Source organism: Mustelus asterias, chromosome 4, assembly GCF_964213995.1.
Source record: "Mustelus asterias chromosome 4, sMusAst1.hap1.1, whole genome shotgun sequence".
NCBI classification, from domain to species: domain Eukaryota; kingdom Metazoa; phylum Chordata; class Chondrichthyes; order Carcharhiniformes; family Triakidae; genus Mustelus; species Mustelus asterias.
In genome coordinates this window covers 66,243,492-66,266,428 of record NC_135804.1, presented here as the reverse complement: position 1 = coordinate 66,266,428, position 22,937 = coordinate 66,243,492, and the positions used below count along the sequence as shown (strand labels likewise).

The 22,937-nt window shown below is 44.2% G+C and overlaps 1 protein-coding gene across 1 annotated transcript in view; it reads right to left on the bottom strand.

Annotated features, from left to right (window-relative positions):
* Nucleotides 1-22,937, bottom strand: part of LOC144493117 (hydrocephalus-inducing protein-like) — a 440,489-nt gene that overhangs the window by 19,970 nt on the left and 397,582 nt on the right. The window contains exon 19 of the mRNA XM_078212019.1: nucleotides 14,898-15,050. Within this exon, the coding sequence (XP_078068145.1) occupies nucleotides 14,898-15,050 (153 nt within the window). The remainder of the gene's footprint in view (nucleotides 1-14,897; nucleotides 15,051-22,937) is intronic.

Sequence of the window (22,937 nt, the reverse complement as noted above, 5' to 3'; positions counted from 1 at the left end):
CGCCCAAGTCTCCAACCAATCTATATCCTGCTGTATCCTCTGATGGTCCTCATCGCTATCCGCAAATCCACCAACCTTTGTGTCGTCCACAAACTTACTAATCAAACTAGTTACATTTTCCTTCAAATCATTTATATATATTACAAACAGCAAAGGTCCCAGCACTGATCCCTGAGGAATGCCACTTGTCACAGCCCTCCATTCAGAAATACACCCTTCCACTGCTACCCTCTGTCTTCTATGACCGACGGTAGTCATGATGTGGAGATGCTGGTGTTGGACTGGGGTAAACACAGTAAGAGTTTTAACAACACCAGGTTAAAGTCCAACAGGTTTATTTGGTGGCAAATACCATTTGCTACCAAATAAACCTGTTGGACTTTAACCTGGTGTTGTTAAAACTCTTTCTATGACCGAGCCAGTTCTGTATCCACCTTGCCAGCTCACCTCTGATCCCAAGCGACTTCACCTTCTGCACCAGTCTACCATGAGGGACCTTGTCAAAGGCCTTACTGAAGTTCATGTAGACAACATCCACTGCCCTACTCTCATCAATCATCTTCGTCACTTCCTCGTATGGAAAAGTTTTTCTTCATGTCGCTTTTGCTTCTTTTACCAAATATTATAAATCCATGCCCTCTCGTTCTCGATCTTCTTACGAGCTGGAACAGTGTCTCCCAACTACTCTGCTCCGACGCCTTATAATATTGAATACCTCAATCAAATCTCCACGCAGCCTTCTTTTCTCCAAGGAAAGCAGTCCCCACTTCTCCAATCTATCTTATAACTGAAAGTTCACATCCCAGGAATCATTCTCATGAATCTTTTCCGCATTCTGTCCAACACTTTCACATTCTTCCTAAAGTGCAGTGCCCAGAACTAGAAGCATTACTCCAATTGAGGCTGAACACTTGTCTTACTTAAGATCAATGTGCACTTCTTGCTCTTGTGCTCTATGCCTCTATTAAAAAAGCTTAGACTTTCCTACCACCATCAATGACTTATTCACATATACAACCAGATCACTTTGCTCTTGCACCCACTTTGGAATTGTACTTTTTATTTGATATTGTCGCTCCACATTTTTTCTAATAAAATGAATCAATTCACATTTCTTTGCATTGAACTTATTTTCTGCCACCTGTCCACCCATCTGTCATAAGCATACTTATTCTTCTTTATCTTAGTTTCTATCTCTTTTGACATCCAGGGAGCTCTGGATTTGTTTGCCCTACCTTTCCTTCTCAAGGGAATTTCCATTGACTGTGCAGTAATTATTTTTTTTTTAAGGTAGTCCATTGTTCAGTTAGCATTGTTCCTTTCAACCATCGACTCCAATTTATCCGTTCCAGATCCATTCTGATCCCATTGAAGTTGGCTTTCTCCCTGCCAATTATTCCTATTCTGGATTGTTCATTGTCCTTTTCTATAGTCAGCCTAAACCTCATGATACAATGGTCACTCTCCCATAAAATGTTCCCTGCTGACACTTGATCTACTTGGCCCACCTTGTTCCCTTTCTCATTAAACTAGAAAGGTACCGATGTAGAAAATTTTCCTGAACTCATTTCAGGAACTTTTGTCCTTCTGCCCTTTACACCACCACTATCCCAGTCCACATTCGGATAATTAAAGCCCCCATTATAGCTACTCTATAATTTTTGTCCCTCTCTGTAATTTCCTTGCAACTTTGTTCCTCGATTTCCTTCCCACTAGGTGGTGGCCTTTAGACTACACGAAGCATGGGACTGCACAGTGGCACAATGGTTAGCACTGCTGCCTCACAGCGCCAGGGACCCGGGTTCGATTCTCGGCTTGGGTCACTGTCTGTGCGGAGTCTGCACGTTCTCCCCGTGTCTGCATGGGTTTCCTCTGGGTGCTCTGGTTTCCTCCCACATTCCGAAAGAGGTGCTGGTTAGGTGCATTGGCCATGCTAAATTCTCCCTCGGTGTACCCGCACCGGCGCTGGAGTGTGGCGACTAGGGATTTTCACAGTAACTACATTGGAGTGTTAATGTAAGCCGACTTGTGACTAACAAATAAATAAACTTTAAGCAATACAATTGCATCTTTTTTGTTCCTTGGCTGAAGCCAAATAAATTGTCCTCAATCCCTCTTTCTCCAGCACTACAATGTTCTCCTTAATCAATATCAACAAACTCTCCCCCTTTGCTTCTTTGCCTTCCTTTCCTGAACATTTGGGGAAGACTTTTGAAGTTCGAGTGTGAAGTAGTGAGATTGAATGGTCATACTATAGAAAATGGCTAAACAGCTAAAGGCTTTGATGTCAGTTGGAGTTGAAGCAGGAAAGAATCCTCAGAGGAGTTGGGTTGATGCTGTGGATGGATTATAAATAAATATGAGGATTTTGAATTCAGTGCTATTAGAGGACAGGATATCAGTCAATATATGGCTAAAAAAGACAGTGTGGGATTTGATGTACCCAGAAATAATTAACTGTCCTTCTTTGAGTCAGGTCTCTGTTATAGCCACAACATTATATTTCCACATGCTCCCGTAATTCAATAATCTTATTCCCAAGGAGGAAGAAAAAGCTGAATTAAATTCCACAATATTGTGGTCCTCCAGACTTAACTTGCCGAATTCCCTCCTCACTGAACTAAACTCCAAAACATGGAAACTCCAATTCATTCAAAGTTCTGTTGGCCACATCAAATCCCACACTGTCTTTTTTAGCCATATATTGACTGATATCCTGTCCTCTAATAGCACTGAATTCAAAATCCTTATATTTATTTATAATCCATCCACAGCATCAACCCAACTCCTCTGAGGATTCTTTCCTGCTTCAACTCCAACTGACATCAAAGCCTTTAGCTGTTTAGCCATTTTCTATAGTATGACCATTCAATCTCACTACTTCACACTCGAACTTCAAAAGTCTTCCCCAAATGTAACTTGTTCACTATGCTTTTGGTTGCTTGTCTTAGTTCATCTACTTCTGTCTACTATCTAGTTCACCTCTGTAAAGTGCCTTAGTGCATTTTTCTATGTTAAAGGTCCGATGTGAATGTAAGTTTACGCCATTGCTGTTCTGCATTTCAGATACTGAGGGGTCCAAGAAAACATATTGTAGGGGGGATAGTGCTGGGGGTAAACGCTTAGACAATGCTATAAACTGGCTGCTCTGTCCCCATCCCGTGCCCATGTATAAATTTACAGGAATATAATCCAACACCTCCCTACTCCCCAATCCTGCATCACCAGAGATCACAAAAATACAACTTGCCAAAAATACACTCGCTCCCCCCCACCTCCTCCATTCCCCTCCCCCCACCACCACCCTATTCCCATGACCCTGCACAGTTACCATGGCTCATTCACCTAACTTACACATCTTTGGAGTGTGGGAGGAAGGCGGAACACCCAAAGGAAATCCACACAGACACAAGGAGAATGTGCAAACTCCACACAGTCACCCAATGTCAGAATTGATCCTGGGTCCCCAACATTGAGAGACAGCAGTGTTAATCACTGTCCCATCATGCCACCCTGAAATTGAGTTTTTCTCAGCGCACCATACGTGGTCGTGAAAGGGACCTTGCCAATGCTCTGACAAAGTTGACTCCGACTTAGGGGCAAAGTTTCAAATTCCATGTCCGGAATGACGATGAGATTATGGCAGTTGGCTGGATTGGGGATGGAAACAGGGATCAGGACAGTTTTGAAGTTCTGAATCTATTCCTAGAGGTAAAAAGTCATTTTGGGATTTTCATGGAGGAGTTCACATCAGGAGCTGATGTGAAGACAGGTTTCCAATTCGATTAAGAATGGAAGATGGGCTATCAAAGCTGGAGAACTAATCAAAGGCCTTCCAGCTTAAGAGGGACAGAGGTAGAATCTAGGTAACTGAGAGGGTGTGTCAACATGGAACTGTCATCTTGTCAATATTTTTAAAAATGTAAATAAAAGATACATACAGCAGACAGGCTATTACTGTGAGGAAGGGAAATCCCTCTCGCAGGCAGCCTTTGGCTGCACCAACACTTGCCATTGGACACCTGCTACCAGGCAGGTAAACTGCCTCCATCAAGCTGGAAACAGAAGACTGGCTGGAAAATCACAGTCTGCATCTTTTCAGTGTCCTTAACAAGCCTACTGGCTGCCGGCTTTACGGGAGAAGTTAACTCTGTGGTCTGCACCAAACTGGTCAGCACTGAAAGCAGCACACTGGCTGGCACCGGTTTTTGCAGACCAAATTTACCTCCATTTCCAAACTCAACAGCTCAATGTGTCTTGAAGATAGTCTTACATTGTAAAGAGACCTTGAACAATCTAGTCTGAAAGTCTAATAGAAACCTTCTTAACAATGGAAGGAGGAAGAGTCATTGGCAACAAATAGTATGTATACACCCCCTGCACACTGTTCCTGTGTGCATGGACCTTCAAGAAGTTAGCTTTCTTCGAGTGCAAGAATTTAATTTTTTTAGCGGCCTTAAAATAACCTAAATAGTGAAAATTTATTTTAAAAATTCAAATATTTCAACTTGTGCTGCATTCAGGTGCTGCAAGTTGCTGTCTTGCAGGAACCATTTCTAACATATTCTTGTGTACCAAAGCAGAATCATAAATTATAAACAATAAATGTGAATTATAGAGAGCACACAGATATCAAAAACATCATAAATAACACAGGGAAACCAAAGAGCAATAACTCAAATAACACAGCGACAATACAGACTCAGCTCACAGATAACACAAGGACTTCACTGAGCCAGTTCAAAAAATATCAGTGGGACGCTGCATGCACGTCAAAGAATGAACTTGCAGATAGCACATTAGGAACATTAAAGTCAACTCACTCATTGTACAGTAGCTTCATAGACTGAGCTCTCAGGTTTCTTAGCATTGTTGTGAAGGGGCATTGATTGGATTCTTACGTGAGCACATATAAAGAAATACTGATACTGGGTGAGGGTTGAGTTGGAAGGTATATACTGGTAATCTTGCACTCTGTGAATGAATCTAAACTGAGTAAAGATTGGCTTTAACTTCATCCTTCAACAACTGGCTATCAGGATTTTAACAAGGGACTTCATAGAGCCAGCCCACTGACAGCACAAGGACATCACAGAGTCAGTTCACAGATAGCACACAGAGTTAACACAGAGAAGGTAGCAGAACACCACAAAGACATTATGTTATTCATATTGATTATTGGTATCTGCACTAAGCACTGTTTATTAATATGTATTCACCCCCAACACTTCATTGCCTTCCCTCAGCACCTTTTTACCTTCTCCCTCCTCACCATCCAAGGCCCCAAACACTCCTTCCAGGTGAAACAGTAACTGATTTACGTTTATTTCAATTTAGTCTACTATTATTTGCTACACACAATACACTCTCTTCAACATAGGGCAGATTAACACAGACTGGATGATGGCTTGCAGAACACCTTTGCTCAGTTGCAAGCATGACCCTGACCTTCCCATTTCAATTCACTATTGTGCTCTCATGCTTATATTTCTGTCCTCAGTCTGTTACAATATTCCAGTGAAGCCCAATGCAAGCAGAAGGCACAGGGTCTCATCTTCAGATTAGATTCAGGTAGCCTTCTGAACTCAACATTGAGTTCAACAACTTCAGACCATGGTCTCTGTCCTCCATTTTGATTTGTCCCCCCAGTGCAGTCTGTATCTTGTTCTCATGTTTTGCTTTCAGACAGTGCTGACCCTTTTTGTGCTATTAACACATTCTGCTATTTTGTTTTTGGACAGTGTCGACCTTTATTCTGCTATTAACACTGACTCGGAAGAGGTTTAACACAGATATCAGCAGGACATATTTTACACAGAGGGTGGTGGAGGCCTGGAATGCGCTGCCAGGCAAGGTGGTGGAGGCAGACACACTGGGAACGTTTAAGACTTATCTAGATAGCCACATGAACGGAGTGGGAATGGAGGGATACAAAAGAATGGTCTAGTTTGGACCAGGGAGTGGCACGGGCTTGGAGGGCCGAAGGGCCTGTTCCTGTGCTGTATTGTTCTTTGACTCTGGATCAAAGCTTTTGTCTTCAAACTATCATCATCACTCCATGTGTCTTGTGTTCCACAACATCTGGGACATCATAACGTTAGTTGGCAATAACAAATGGATGAGCCAATTCAAATATAGCACACGGCATCACAGAAAGGGTTCAAAGATATCATGCAGAATTCATAGATTGTACAGGGACATCATGGAGTCAACTGACTGACAGCTGAGGAACACAGAGTGAGCTCAAAGATAGCCCAAGAAATCACAGAGTCGGCTCACAGATAGTGTAGGGGCATTATAAAATCACTTACTGATAGCACACAGACATCACAGAGTCAACTCACAGCTCAGGGACATCAGAGAATTAGATCACAGATTTCACATGGAAATCATAGAGTCAACTCACAAAAAGCAAAGTGAAATCACATGGACATCAGGGAGTCAGCTCAATGATTGTATGAGGCATCACCGTGTGAACTATTAGATAGCATAGAACATCATAGTCTTAGCTCACAGACACCTCACAGACATCAGAGACTGAGCTTAAATTTCAAAGAACATCAATAGAGAGTATCTTCAGATAGCAAGGAGTATCACAGAAGCAGCTCACCGACCACACAGACAGGGTCAGCTCACGAATAGTAGAGGAAAACACAACCAGCAGTTACGCAGGATAGATTGATGTTCAAGATTGCACAAGGACATCAATAGAATGAGCTCCCAGGTAAGTGGATGCAACAGCACAGTATAAGCTCATGAACTGCACATAGACATCATACAGTGAACTCACACTGAGCACAGGGCTATCACAGAATTAGCTCACAGATTTTTAGGGACATCATAGAATTAGTGCACAGATATCAGGAACATCACAGAGTCAACTCAGAGCTCACAGATATCAGAGATAGCATAAGAACATTATACAATCAGATCACAGAAAGCACAGGGATACCACATTGAGATAGAGGGGGAAATTTTATGGCCTTGCTGTAACAATCCAGGATTACGAGCAGGCCTAAAAATGGGTTTTGTGCCCAACACCAAACGGTTTGCAATTGTTCCAATTCTTTTCTACTGGCGCAAACCAGAAAGTAGAATTTAACTACTAAGTGAATTAGCCCATTTGGCGCCAGATTCTCTCACCTCCCAGGATCTTCTGACCCTCAGACGTAGCATGAACCCACCAAGCATCACGACTGGTCTCAGGCACAATAGTCATGCCAGGGGGCTTGGAAGCCATTGAAGCCCCCGGCTGGGCAGTGCCCATCTGGCAGTGCTCACCAAGTACACTGACAGTGCCCAACTAACATATTGCAGACAGACATCATAGAGTTTCTTCACAAACATCACAGGGACATCACAGGGAGTTACCTCACAAATAACACAAGGACTGAAAGGGTTAAAAATCATACACCTTTAAAGTTCACATTAACTGCTATCTGCTAAATTTTCAAAGACAAAGAAGCTCGGAGAAACCAGGTGCTTTAGCACCAGGCGGCCTCCAGATAATACTCAAAGACTGTGAAACTTTCAATTACAAGGTAGACTCTAGTCACACAGTACGCATACAAGAATCTTATTGACCACTGTGCATCTGCAACTCGTCTATGTCCATTAAAAACAGAGAACAATGGGCAATGGAGTTTGATACACCATTGGTCAGACATAGATTCATCATATGCATGCCTAGAAGTTAGTAGATAAGTAGAGAAAATGCTTGATGATATTATAATTAAGTTGACATAATTGGACAACCATACTCATATGTTATACATTATGTAATCCTAGCTATTATTTGTAAGTGGATATAGATAATTACTGAACAAATGGACACCTTTGAGTGCTATATGTTAATTGCTTGTAGTTGAACCAAAGGGTAGAAGTGCCATTGTATTTCTTATTTTGGGAAGTCAATGAGTCATAGAATCCTACAGTGCAGAAGGAGGCCATTCGGCCCATTGAGTCTACACCAACAACAATCCCACCCAGGCCTAATCCCCATAACCCTATGTATTTACCCTAGCTAGTCCCCCTGACACTAAGGGTCAATTTAGCATCACCAATCCAACTAGCCTGCACAACTTTGGACTGTGGGAGGAAATGCAGACACGGGGAGAATGTGCAGACTCCGCATAGACAGTGACCCAAGCCGGGATTGAACCCGGGTCCCTGGTGCTGTGAAGCAGCAGTGCTAACCACTGTGCCACCGTGCTGCCCCCCAAGTAGCTGGCAGATGTCCTTGCTATGATGTAAATAAAGATCACTTGAAATCTGATTGTTGCCTGGTCAATTAGAAGGCAGTTATGAGAAGTGATGTACACTATAGCCAAATAGCTGTAAAACTCCCACAACAAAATGGCGATGAGGATGGGATCCACCTACGTTAGCAGTGAAAACAGAGCTACAATTTGGTGAGTATCATCTTGTGCTTGACAATACTCTCCAACTGGGCACTGTCAGACTAGATCAGTGGTTGCATAAAAGACGGATCTGTACCCAGGGGCCAGACAGCCTAGAGAGTGAGGGATCATCCCAAGGACTGTGGTGAGAAACCATGATCTCGCAGAGAGGGATTAATCATGAGATTAATCCAGATTTCACAATGGCGGAGAGTGCTGAAAAAGCCGAGCTTGAATCCACCGCAGAATGGGAAGATGATGTCTCTACAATTTGCCCATAGGTATAGAAAATTAAAATGCAAAAACAAGGATGAGTGTCTATCGACCCTCCACTGCTCAGTAAGAAATGGTGAAGGGCTCAGACAAGTAACAAGACAAAGTCATTGTAATAATTCTGAACCTGTAGTTAAAACAAGCTAAGCTGATTCAACGGCCGCTGCTCCTATGACAGTCGCAGAGACCACCTAGAAACCGGATAATGATTGGGACCCTGATAATGAGGCCACAAAAGATCATAGTTGGTGGGAGGGTTGGGGATATGGACAGAATCCACCTCCCTATAATGCCTGTGGAAAATTGGTGGCACCCTCAGCCCAGCTCTTCTGGATCCATACTAGACAGTGTTCAAACCGGAGCGAGGTGAAAATGACAAACCCCGATCAGACTGTGATCCTCCCCTTTACTACTGCCAAAAAGCAAATTCTACTTGACAAATTACCTCCCTTTAAGAACAATCATGGGAACTTTGGGTTTTGGAATAAATTAGATGGATATCGGCTCATCCCAAGGGCTCGTAAAGGCAAAGGTAGAGAAAGCTGAGACCGTATCCCAGACTGGGTAGGGATTAAATATGTGGAATATCTTGATGAGGGTCGACTCTTTGCGAAGACACTAGAATTTCTGATCAAGCATGTACGGGATGTCCTGGTGAAACTAAACCTTAACTGGGGAACAATAATGGAAATCAGACAAAAGAGAGAATACCTTCTGAGTAATGGACGGCATACCGGGATAATGGTGGGATTACAAATCCTATTCGAGACAATGAGATATTTCTTAATACACTCAAAGAGGGACTGAGTGAAGATCACCAGAAAATTCTGAATACAGGATTGGTTGTCACCAGGAATTATCATGATCTTATGGTATGGGCAGAAGAGTTAGAAAGTCGGAAGGCAAAAGAAAACCTAAAGCTAGCTGTGGTAACAGTGGAGTAAGCTCCAGCTATTACAGCAGCGGCATCAGTGACCAAGATAACTTGTTACCAATGTAATGGAAAAGGACATATGTCGAGGGACTACCCCAAAGGAGATGGAAGCAAGGCAAGAAAGTATTGTGAAAATTGCTAAAGACCGGGGCGTTTGAAGGAAAACTGCTGGCAGAAAGGGGAGGGAAGGACAGGGACCTAAACTGCAGGGAAAGGGCACCAAACCCGTCACCACAGACAAGTTAATGAAGGTCATAGACTTAATGAAAAAGCAATAGGTAGCATCGGCCCCAGGGTAAGGGACAATTGGGACCCTAGAATGTTTATTGATGCAGTGTTAGGGGACTAGCATTACAGAGGTTGCTGTGGCAGGGTTGTATGGTATTGTGGTCACTGTTCTCCTGGAGGCTGGGTAGTTTGCTGCAGACAATGGTCTATTTGAGGTTGCGCAGTTGTTTGAAGGCAAGTAGTGGGGGTGTGGGGATGGCCCTGGCGAGATGTTCGTCTGCATTGATGACATGTTGAAGGCTCCGGAGAAGATGTCATAGCTTCTCCACTCTGGGGAAGTACTGGACGACGAAAGATACTCTGTCCACCGTGTCCCCTGTTTGTCTTCTGAGGAGGTCTGTGCGGTCTTTCGCTGTGCCGCGTCGGAACTGTCGATCGATGAGTTGAACGCCATATCCTGTTCTTACGAGGGCGTCTTTCAGCTCTGTAGGTGTCTGTTGCGATCCTCCTCATCCGAGCTGATCCTGTGTATACGGAGGGCTTGTCCGTAGGGGATGGCTTCTTTAATGTGTTTTGGATGGAAGCTGGAGAAGTGGAGCATCATGAGGTTATCTGTGGACTTGCGGTACAGTGAAGAGCTGAGATGATCGTCCTTGATGGAGATGCGTGTGTCCAAGAATGCAACCAATTCTGGAGAGTAGTCCATGATGAGTGTGATGGTGGGATGGAACTTGTTGATGTCATCATGACTGCACCAACTTTAGTACTGCCCATGATGAATATTGGGTAAGTAGGCATGGAGAGTGTGGGTGTAAGGGCAAAGGGTAGTGGAGGGTTGGCATGCACTGACATTAAGTGATCCTAAGAGCTTTCAGGGACTAAGGGGATGGGTGTGAGGCATGAGTTGACATTAATTTGGCATTTTGGGTATGAGGGCTATTGGGTTGTGGGGGGAGGCATGTGTTGGAATGAGTTGACACAGATGGGGCACTGGGAATGGGTGAGGTGTGAGGGGTGTAAGATGTGAGGCTAGAGAGCCTAATTAAAACAAATAGGATGAAATCTCAGAAAACTGAGGCAGACCTTTTAAACAGCTCGTTAATGCACTCAGCAGCTCTGGTCATCTCCAATCTCTGTCTGGGAGCGTTAGGTGAGCCAGGCACAGAAAGCTGTGTCATTTCCCAACACCCATTAAACACCTAAGGGGACAAAAATCCAGACCTATGGATCCTTTCTCAATTTAGAACTGTCTAATGAATATTTCCATCAGTTGTTTATAATAATTAGAGTAAATGCAGATTCTGTACTGGTATAAAGGAAGGTTAAAGCAGAAGCAGTAATATTGTAACTCTCTGTGAATTCATTTCTCTGCTAACTCTCAAGATTTCCAATGGATCTTTAAGATGTATATTGAACTATTGGGGGGGGCGGTGACACAGTTGTTTCAAATCACCTCAAGAAGCTCGTTTTATGTTCAGTTCAGATTGATGGGAGAAAAGTCTCTGATCACACACATTTTAAGAGCTCCAAGATCAATTGTGTATTATCAGTCACAACTCAGTTTTGGTGTGTAGGCCCACAGCACAAGGAATGTGCAATAATGTCCAAAGATGTGCAGGTTAGATGGATTGGTCATGATAAATCTGGTAAGTGGGAGGCTTTCAAAAGTGTATTAACCAGGGTTCAGGATAAGCACATTCCTCTTAGAGTGAAGGGCAAGGCTAGTAGAAGTAGGGAACTGGCTACAGGGGAGGTACAGTAAGAAGTCTCACAACACCAGGTTAAAGTCCAACAGGTTTATTTGGTAGCAAATACCATAAGCTTTCGGAGCACAGCTCCTTCGTCAGATGGAGTGGATGTGCTTACCCCAGTCCAACGCCGGCATCTCCACATACGGGGGAGGTCCCAGAGGATAACCAATGTTGTTCCTTTGTTTAAAAAGGGTAGCAAAAATAATCTAGGTAATTACAGGCCGGTAAGCCTGACGTCAGTGGTAGGAAAATTATTGGAGAGGATTCTTCGAGACAGGATTTACTCCCACTTGGAAATAAGTGGACATATTAGCGAGAGGCAACATGATTTTGTGAAGGGGAGGTCGTGCCTCACTAACTCGATCGAGTTTTTCGAGGAAGTGACGAAGATGATTGATGAGGGTAGGGCAGTGGATGTTGTCTACATGGACTTCAGTAAGGCCTTTGACAAGGCCCCTCATGGCAGACTGGTGCAGAAGGTGAAGTCGCTTGGGATCAGGGGTGAGCTGGCAAGGTGGATACAGAACTAGCTCGGTCATAAAAGACAGGGGGTAGCAGTGGAAGGGTGCATTTCTGAATGGAGGGCTGTGACAAGTGGCGTTCCTCAGGGATCAGTGCTGGGACCTTTGTTGTTTGTAATATATATAAATGATTTGGAGGAAAATGTAACTGGTTCGATTAGTAAGTTTGCAGATGACACAAAGGTTGGTGGATTTGCAGATAGCGATGAGGACCATCAGAGGATACAGCAGGACATAGATTGGTTGGAGACTTGGGCGGAGAGATGGCAGATGGAGTTTAATCCGGACAAATGTGAGGTAATGCATTTTGGAAGATCTAATACAGATAGGTAATATACAGTAAATGGCAGAACCCTTAAGAGTATTGATAGGCAGAGGGATCTGGGTGTACAGGTACACAGGTCACTGAAAGTGGCAATGCAGGTGGAGAAGGTAGTCAAGAAGGCATACGGCATGCTTGCCTTCATCGGCCAGGGCATTAAGTTTAAAAATCGGCAAGTCATGTTGCAGCTTTATAGAACCTTAGTTTGGCCGAACTTGGAATATAGTGTTCAATTCTGGTCGCCACACCACCAGAAGGATGTGGAGGCTTTCGAGAGGGTACAGAAAAGGTTTACCAGGATGTCGCCTGGTATGGAGAGCATTAGCTATGAGGAGAGGTTGGAGAAACTTGGTTTGTTCTCACTGGAACGACGGAGGTTGAGGAGCTGATAGACGTCTACAAGATTATGAGGGGCATGGACAGAGTGGATAGTCAGAAGCTTTTTCCCAGGATGGAAGAGTCAATTACTAGGGGGCATAGGTTTAAGGTGCGAGGGGCAAGGTTTAAAGGAGATGTACGAGGCAAGTTTTTTTTTACAGAGGGTGGTGGGTGCCTGGAACTCGCGGCCAGGGGAGGTAGTGGAAGTAGATATGATAGTGACATTTAAGGGGCGTCTTGATAAATACATGAATAGGATGTGAATAGAGGGATACGGTCCCTGGAAGAGTAAGGGGTTTTAGTTCAGTTGGGCAGCATGGTCGGTGCAGGCTTGGAGGGCCGAAGGGTCTGTTCCTGTGCTATAATTTTCTTTGTTCTTTGTTCTAACCCTGGATGATTTGGGATATTGAAGCCCTGGTCAAAAGAAAAAGGAGGCACGTGATATGCATAGGCAGCTGGGATCAAGTGAATCTCTTGAAGGGTATAGAGGGTGTAGGTGTAGAGTTAAGAGAGAAATTAGGAGGGCAAAAAGGGGACACAAGATGGTTTTGGCAGATAAGGCAAAGGAGAATCCAAAGGGATTCTACAAATACATAAAGGCCAAAGTCAAATACATCAAGGCCAGAGTCTGAAACTAGAGGGCATAGGTTTAAGGTGAGAGGGGAGAGATACAAAACAGTCCAAAGGGGCAATTTTTTCACACAGAGGGTAGTGAGTGTCTGGCACAAGCTGCCAGAGGTAGTAGTAGAGGTGGGTACAATTTTGTCTTTTAAAAAGCATTTAGACAGCTACATGGATAAGATGGGTATAGAGGGATATGGGCCAAATGCGGGCAATTGGGACTAGCCCAGGGGTTTAAAATAAAAAGGGCGGCATGGACAAGTTGGGCCGAAGGGCCTGTTTCCATGCTGTAAACCTCTATGACTAAGCAGGGATAAGGGTGGCGTGGGGAGGCGGAGGGGGGGGGGGGGGGTGGTGGTGGTGTACAATGCTCTTTTGGAAAGTCGGTGCAGGCAGAATGGCCTCCTTCTGCACTGTAGTGATTCTATGTAAAAAAAAGGTTGTGCAGTTATACAAGATTCTCGTGTTGCTGCCAGTACCAATGCAACTTATAAATTAGGATAAACCAATAAAATGTGAAAACTTTTTAGAATCCAATAAAAGTGCATAAATGCAAAGCTTGGTTCCTTAAAATATCCCAAGCTGCTAAGACACTAGGGAATCATTAACTGTCCAGGATGAGTCAATGCAAGAAATGTTCTCAATTTGTGTACTTCATTCCTGATTAAACTGCATGAGTTCATCCTTGCACTAAAATCTCAATGCTGGTTTACCATACCAAACACAACGGGTGGGACTTTCCGATCTCATTTGTGCCCGCCTTGCTGCATTCCAGTCAAAACTCCATTCACTTTCGGCGACATCGGAGAATCCAGCCACGAACAACAACAGAAGATTTTGGTGAATATGTTTCCAGGTGGATCACCAAACACACTTTTATCTTTAGAATCAGGTGGAATTTTTGTCTACTTAAGATGAAAGCTTTTGACAAAGGGTCATCTGGACTCGAAACAAACATCAGCTCTTTTCTCTCCTTACAGATGCTGCCAGACCTGCTGAGATTTTCCAGCATTTTCCCTTTTGGTTTCAGATTTCAGCATCCGCAGTAATTTGCTTTTATAAGATGAAAGTCTTGTCTATCAGCTCTTTGTGCATCAAATCAAATGCCATTTTGAACTCTGTTCTTAGTTTAATACTACAGTATAATACTGACATAAGCATCGCTAAAGCAGAAATCTTGAAATAGGTTTGAGAGAGATTTTGTGAATATTTTTTAAAGTGAATAACAGAGAATCAAGAACGTGCACCTGCTGCAGCCATTAAGATCTGGTTCTTGTTTTGAAGAAACATAAAAGACAACTAAGAGTTTTATTGAATAGGATATGTTGGATATAGGGTACCTAATTAGCAGTAAATTTATAAAAGGGGAAAGAAACTGAAGGAATGACAGTGTGCAATAAATCCCATCTGCAAAGCAATTAGTCATCTGTCCTGAACATATTTCCTTTTTAATTAGTCTAAATGACTTACCATTTTGGCCGTGACTTTGGCTGGGATAAGTGACTCATTAGACAGGCAGATGGTCTTTGGGACATCAGTCAGAACCGGGATCTTTCCCCAGTCAATCTTTGTGGAACTGAGATGAAGCACTGGTCCCTCGCCAATGCAAGAAATGTGGACTGTCTGGTTAAAAAAACAGAATAAATAATGTTTTCAGGTAACTTTCTATATAGTAAATGATAATAAATGGCTGACAATAGGTTGTTATTAGTTAACTCAGTGATGATAACATATATGGAATTACATAAAACTTCCAGTACAGAGACTGACCATCTGGCCAAACTGGTCAATGTTTATGCTCCACATGTCCATTCTCCCACCATACTTCATCTAACAGCATTTCCTTCTGTTTCCTTTGGAATCTTTTAGGTTCTCTAGATTCCGTTTTAAGTATCTGCAAATCACTTCAACTACTCCTTGTGGTAATGATTTCCACATTTTTGCCACTCTTTGTAGAAAAGAAATTTCATAACACATATCACATATGTACACATATATTACATGCCACAGGTAGTGTTGGCAAGGCTGCATTTATTGCTCCTCATTTACTCTTCAGAGATCGTGATTATGAAGTTTCACCTCATCAGCAATTATTTTTACAATTGATTGGCTTTCGGGGCCACTTCAGGAAGTGATAAGAGTAAACCACATAGTGTGGGATTGGAGTCGCTGATTTGCAAGTTTAGGCAGGGACAGACAGGTCCTGAAGAATATTCATGAAACAGTTGGGTTTTTCCATTACTTAGCAGATTTTATGGAAATTTATTCTGATTCCAGCTCACAAATTAACAGATTAATTAAAATCAATTTCACACTTTGCCAAAAAATTATTGCTAAATCCCTATACATGAAATTCAGTGAGGATAATAGATCACAGCAGTATATTCATAGAAATCATAGAAACCCTACAATGCAAAAAGAGGCCATTCGGCCCATCGAGTCTGCACCGACCACAATCCCACCCAGGCCCTATCCCCATATCGCTACATATTTTACCCGCTAATCCCTCTAATCCACTCATCCCTGGACACTAAGGGGCAATTTTAGCATGGCCAATCAACCTAACCCGCACATCTTTGAACTGTGGGAGGAAACCAGAGCACCCGGAGGAAACCCACGCAGACACGAGGAGAATGTGCAAACTCCACACAGACAGTGACCCAAGCCGGGAATCGAACCCAGATCCCTGGAGCTGTGAAACAGCAGTGCTAACCATTGTGCTACCGTACCGTGTATTAAGAAGGTAAAAATGACAAGACCGTCTTTAGCTGAATATAGCTGAACTGTACTAGATATTAGTGTTTACAAGCAATCAGTTACAGAGAGGATAATACATTTCATGCAGTGAGTTATAGCAAAAATAACAGATTATAGGCATTAATGTAATATGAAAACAATGGATCACACAATGTTACATTGAGAGTAACGGATCACAGACAGTGTCTTACCGGGAGGATAATAGATCATCAGCAGTAACAGTAACTGAATGACAATGAGGATACTACATTACAGTCAGTGAGTTAGAGAAAGCAGAAATGATAACGACGGTGAGTTACAGAAATAATAACAGTAAGTTACAGAGGAGAAAGTAAATTACAGGAAATGATGGCATGGAGAAGAGAGGAAGGTAGTGGGAGAGAGAGAGGAAAGGGAGTGGAGAATGGGAGAGAGGAGAATACAGGATGGAAAGGATGGGCAAGAACACAGAGTGAAGGAAGGCAGAGAAGGGAATGAAGCAGAGATAAGAGAGGAGCCAATTTTGTAATTAATTTTGAGAACTGTTAGAAGTTCTTATTAAAAGTGCATGAATGATATTGAAATTGGTGCACAGAGTATCTCAAAAATGAGCCAAGGAATCTGAATACCCTAACACAATGGCCTGAAACAATGGCCCAGCAAGCAATCCAGGAGTTGCAGCATTTAAGAATAAGATGGAAGACCATCAAGAGCAAGGGCAAGGAAACAAGGTTCTTCAGCAGCCACCATTGGCTGAGCCAATGATCGGGTTGGCCAGCGATTGGGAGGCCTGCAGTGCAAGGCTACTGCGCATGCGCCAATCTCCGCTCTGACAGATCGGCACATGCTCAGTGGCCCACTCAGCAGTATGCTGCCAGTCTCTCCAGCGGGAATAGGTCTGCCCATTGATTTTTATCAAGATTCACATGAGGTCTCTCTGTGATGCACAGAGTGGGGGAGATTCATTTTGAAAATCCCAGTGAGTTGTTTAATTGGCCACCACCATTCTCGACTGGATGTGGCAGGACTGCAGAGCTTAGATCCGATCCGTTGGTTGTGGGATCGCTTAGCTCTGTCTATCACTTGCTGTTTTTGCCATTTGGCATGCAAGTAGTCCTGTTTGGTAGCTTCACCAGGTTGACACCTCATTTTTAGCTGCTCCTGGCATGCCCTCCTACACTCTCCACTGAACCAGGGTTGATCTCCTGGCTTGATGGTAATGGTTGAGTGGGGGATATGCCGGACCATGAGGTTGCAGATTGTGCTGGAGTACAATTCTGCTGCTGTGGATGGCCCACAGCGCCTCATGGATGCCCAGTCTTGAGTAGCTAGACCAGTTCGAAGTCTTTCCCATTTAGCACAGTGATAGTGCCACACGACATGATGGAGGTTATTCTCGAGGATTGTGCGGTGGTCACTCTTACCGATAATGTCATGGACAGATGCATCTGCAGCCGGCAGATTGGTAAGGATGAAGTCAAGTATGTTATTTCCTCTTGTTGGTTCCTTCACCATCTGCTGCAGACCCAGTCTCGCAGTTATATCCTTTAGGACCCGATCAGCTCGATCAGTAGTGCTGCTGCCAAGCCACTCTTAATCCCAGCTTAAAAAACCAGCAGGATTCACTCCAATTTTTACACGAATTTGGCACTTAGAATTTTTTTGGGAGAATCTCACCCTCGATCTGACTGTGATAGCTTGCAACCAACATGGTGCTTTTCATTTAAAATACATATTTCCTCCTCTCCCCCAGCACTATAAATTCTAAAAGCAATTGAAACTCAGATCCTGGCATTTCCAGGGAGGTGATTAATGAGTAGGGAGGCAGTTTAGTGGTCAAGAAACCCAGAAGCATGGATTTCCCTTCTGTCCTGTCAATTTTAACTGGTTTAAGGCAGCTTCAGTTTGGGCTTAAAATATTTTAAAATTTTAACTTTTCACCCAAAACATACTTGTCTTGGAATTATAATTACCCCTGTCCTCCAAGATCTTAAACATGCACTTCCTGGCAAATTCCACAAACCTGGAAGATTAGACTTATAAACAGTCTAATCACATTATTAACCAGTATTATCAGCTCTCGAACACTTGTGGGGCTCTGCTGATCTCAGGTAACAGATTAAAACTGATACCATTGCTAATGGCTTTCCATTTTCCATTATGTAGCCAATTTCTTTGTTGATTTATACTTTCCTCACGAATCCATAGCTTTCACTATCACCACATCTTACTTATCCAACAACAGACTGTTTTCTCAAGACAAGATACATAATACCTGTCATCTACTCCTCAGCAAAATTACAGCCTCAGAGAATTCCAATACATTTACTAAGCATGATTTGATCTGCTTTTCATTAAAACGTTATTCTCTCTACTCTCACTAGATGCCCTTGAATAATTTCTTTTTTGAAACTACCCATGTACACATGGAGCACATGTTCGACAGTAGGAACAACACCCTCCCCCCATCCCCCATTCCTCTCCTCACATTATGTTAACGCCATCATCAGCTACTTGGAAGTCAATTGCTGGTTGATTTCTTTTGGACTTTGCAGTGTTTCTACAAGTTTTCTGAGCTATCGACATCACACGAGCCAACATATGAAGGCTTTCACTCTGGTGCTAACTCTGAAGCCACCCTCAGTATTCCTCCATGTTGAACAACACTTGGAGGAAGCACTGAAGGTGGCAAGTGTGCAAAATGTACTCTGGATGGGGGATTTAATGTCTACCACCAAGAGTGGCTCGGCAGCAGCCCTACTGATCGAGCTGATCGGGTCCTAAAGGATATAACTGCGAGACTGGGTCTGCAGCAGATGGTGAAGGAACCAACAAGAGGAAATAACATGCTTGGCCTCATCCTTACCAATCTGCGGCTGCAGATGCATCTGTCCATGACATTATCGCTAAGAGTGACCACCGCATAGTCCTCGAGAATAACCTCCATCATGTTGTGTGGCACTATCACTATGCTAAATGGGATAGACTTTGAACCAGTCTAGCAACTCAAGACTGGGCATCCATGAGGCGCTGTGGGCCATCCACAGCAGCAGAATTGTACTCCAGCACAATCTGCAACCTCATGGCCTGGCATATCCCCCACTCAACCATTACCATCAAGCCAGGAGATCAACCCTGGATAGAACATAGAACAGTACAGCACAGAACAGACCCTTCGGCCCACGATGTTGTGCCGAGCTTTATCTGAAACCAAGATCAAGCTATCCCACTCCCTATCATCCTGGTGTGCTCCATGTGCCTATCCAATAACCGCTTAAATGTTCCTAAAGTGTCTGACTCCACTATCACTGCAGGCAGTCCATTCTACACCCCAACCACTCTCTGCGTAAAGAACCTACCTCTGATATCCTTTCTATATCTCCCACCACGAACCCTATAGTCATGCCCCCTTGTAATAGCTCCATCCACCCGAGGAAATAGTCTTTGAACGTTCACTCTATCTATCCCCTTCATCATTTTATAAACCTCTATTAAGTCTCCCCTCAGCCTGCTCCGCTCCAGAGAGAACAGCCCTAGCTCCCTCAACCTTTCCTCATAAGACCTACCCTCCAAACCAGGTAGCATCCTGGTAAATCTCCTCTGCGCACTTTCCAGCACTTCCACATCCTTCTTATAGTGAGGTGACCAGAACTGCACACAATATTCCAAATGTGGTCTCACCAAGGTCCTGTACAGTTGCAGCATAACCCCACGGCTCTTAAACTCCAACCCCCTGTTAATAAAAGCTAACACACTATAGGCCTTCTTCACAGCTCTATCCACTTGAGTGGCAACCTTTAGAGATCTGTGGATATGGACCCCAAGATCTCTCTGTTCCTCCACAGTCTTCAGAACCCTACCTGTGACCCTGTAATCCACATTTAAATTAGTCCTACCAAAATGAATCACCTCACATTTATCAGGGTTAAACTCTGATCAGTGGAGAGTGTCGGACGGCATGCCAGGAGCAGCTAAAAATGAGGTGTCAACCTGGTGAAGCTACCAAACAGGACTATTTGCATGCCAAATGGCAAAAACAGCAAGTGATAGACACAGCTAAGTGATCCCACAACCAACGGATCAGATCTAAGCTCTGCAGTCCTGCTACATCCAGTCGAGAATGATGGTGGCCAATTAAACAACTCACTGGAGGAGGAGGCTCCACAAATATCTCCATCCTCAATGATGGAGGAGCCCAGCACATCAGTGCAAAATATAAGGCTGAAGTATTCGCAACAATCTTCAGCCAGAAGTGCCAAGCGGATGATCCATCTTGGTCTCCTCCAGTGATCCCCAGCATCTCAGATGCCAGTCTCCAGTCAATTCAATTCACTCCACGTGATATCAAGAAATGGTTGGAGTGCCTCCAAGATGGATCATCCGCTTGGCACTTCTGCAAAGGTAATGGGCCCTGATAACATTCCAGCAATAGTACTGAAGACTTGTGCTGCAGAACTTACCACTCTCCGAACCAAGCTCTTCCAGGACAGTTACAACACCGGCATCTACCCAACAATGTGGAAAATTGCCCAGGTATGTGCTGTACACAAAAAGAAGTCTCACAACACCAGGTGAAAGTCCAACAGGTTTATTTGGCAGCACAAGCTTTCGGAGCACTGCTCCTTCATCAGGTGAGCGAGGACTTGTGTTCACAAACAGGGCATATCCAGACACAAACTCAATTTACAAGATAAAGGTTGGAATGCGAGTCTTTACAGGTAATCAAGTCTAAAGGTACAAACCCTCCTCATCTGAGCAGATCCTGTGTATACAGAGGGTATACAATCATTGAAACAACTATATGACGACATCAACAAGTTCCATCCCACCATCAGACTCACCATGGACTACTCTCCAGAATCGGTTGCATTCTTGGACACACTCATCTCCATCAAGGACGGTTACCTCAGCACCTCACTGTACCGCAAGCCTACGGATAACCTCACGATGCTCCACTTCTCCAGCTTCCACCCTAAACATGTTAAAGAAGCCATTCCCAAACGGACAAGCCCTCCGTATACACAGGATCTGTTCAGTTGAGGAGGATCGCAACAGACACCTACAGATGTTGAAAGACGCACTCATAAGAACAGGATATGGCGGTCGACTCATCGATCGACAGTTCCGACGTACCACAGTGAAAAACCGCACCGAACTCCTCAGAAGACAAACACTGGACACGGCGGACAGAGGACCCTTCGTCATCCAGTACTTCCCCGGAGCGGAGAAGCTACGACATCTTCTCTGGAGCCTTCAACATGTCATCGACGACGAACATCTCGCCAAGGCCATCCCCACAGCCCACTTTTTGCCTTCAAACAACCGCACAACCTCAAAAGGACTATTGTCTGCAGCAAACTACCCAGCCTTCAGGAGAACAGTGACCACGACACCACACAACCCTGCCACAGCAACCTCTGCAAGATGTGCCGGATCATCTCATGTGAGAACACCATCCACCAGGTACACGGTACACACTCTTGCGACTCGGCCAACGTTGTCTACCTGATACACTGCAGGAAAGGATGTCCCGAGGGATGGTACATTAGGGAGACCATGCAGATGAATGAACACCGCTCGACAATCACCAGGCAGGAGTGTTCCCTTCCAGTTGGGGAACACTTCAGCAGTCACAGGCATTCAGCCTCTGATCTTTGGGTAAACGCTCTCCAAGGTGGCCTTCACGACACACGACAGCGCAGTCGCTGAGCAGAAACTGATAGCCAAGTTCCGCACACATGAGGACGGCCTCAACCGGGATCTTGGGTCTATGTCACACTATCTGTAACCACCACGCCTTGCCTGGGCTTGCAAAATCTCACTAACTGTCCTGACTGGAGGCAATACACACCTCTTTAATTTTTGCTTGGCTCTCTCTCTCTCCACTCACATTGTCTGCACCTTTAAGACTTGATTACCTGTAATGACTCGCATTCCAACCATTATCTTGTAAACTGAGTTTGTGTCTGTATATGCCCTGTTTTTGTGAACACACGTCCTCACTCACCTGATGAAGGAGCAGCGCTCCAAAAGCTTGTGCTGCCAAATAAACCTGTTGGACTTTAACCTGATGTTGTGAGACTTCTTACCGTGTTTACCCCAGTCCAATGCCGGCATCTCCACATCCTGTACACAAAAAGCAGGACAAATCCAGCCCAGCCAATTACTGCCCAATCAATCTACTCTCGATCATCAGTAAAGTGATGGAAGGGGTCATAAACAGTGCTATCAAGCAGCACCTGCTCAGCAATAACCTGCTCAGTGACGCCCAGTTTGGGTTTCGCCAGGGTCACTCAGCTCCTGACCTCATTACACCTTGGTTCAAACTTGGACAAAAGAGCTGAATTTCAGAGGTGAGGTGAGAGTGACAGCCCCTGACATCAAGGCCGCATTCGACCGAGTGTGGCATCAAGTAGTCCCAGCAAAACTGGTATCAGGGGGCAAACTCACTGCTGGTTGGAGTAATACCTGGCACATAGGAAGATGGTTGTGGTTGTGGAGGGTCAGTCATCTCAGCTCCAGGACACCTCTGCAGGAGTCCCTCAGGGTAGTGTCCCGAGGCCCAACAATCTTCAGCTGCTTCATCAATGACCTTCCCTCTATCATAAGGTGAGAAGTGGGGATGTTCGCCGATGATTGCACAATGTTCAGCACCATTCACGACTCCTCAAATACTGAAGCAGTCTATGTTCTAATGCAACAAGACCTGGACAATATCCAGGATTGTGCTGACAAGTGGCAAGTAACATTCACGCCACACAAATGCCAGGCAAT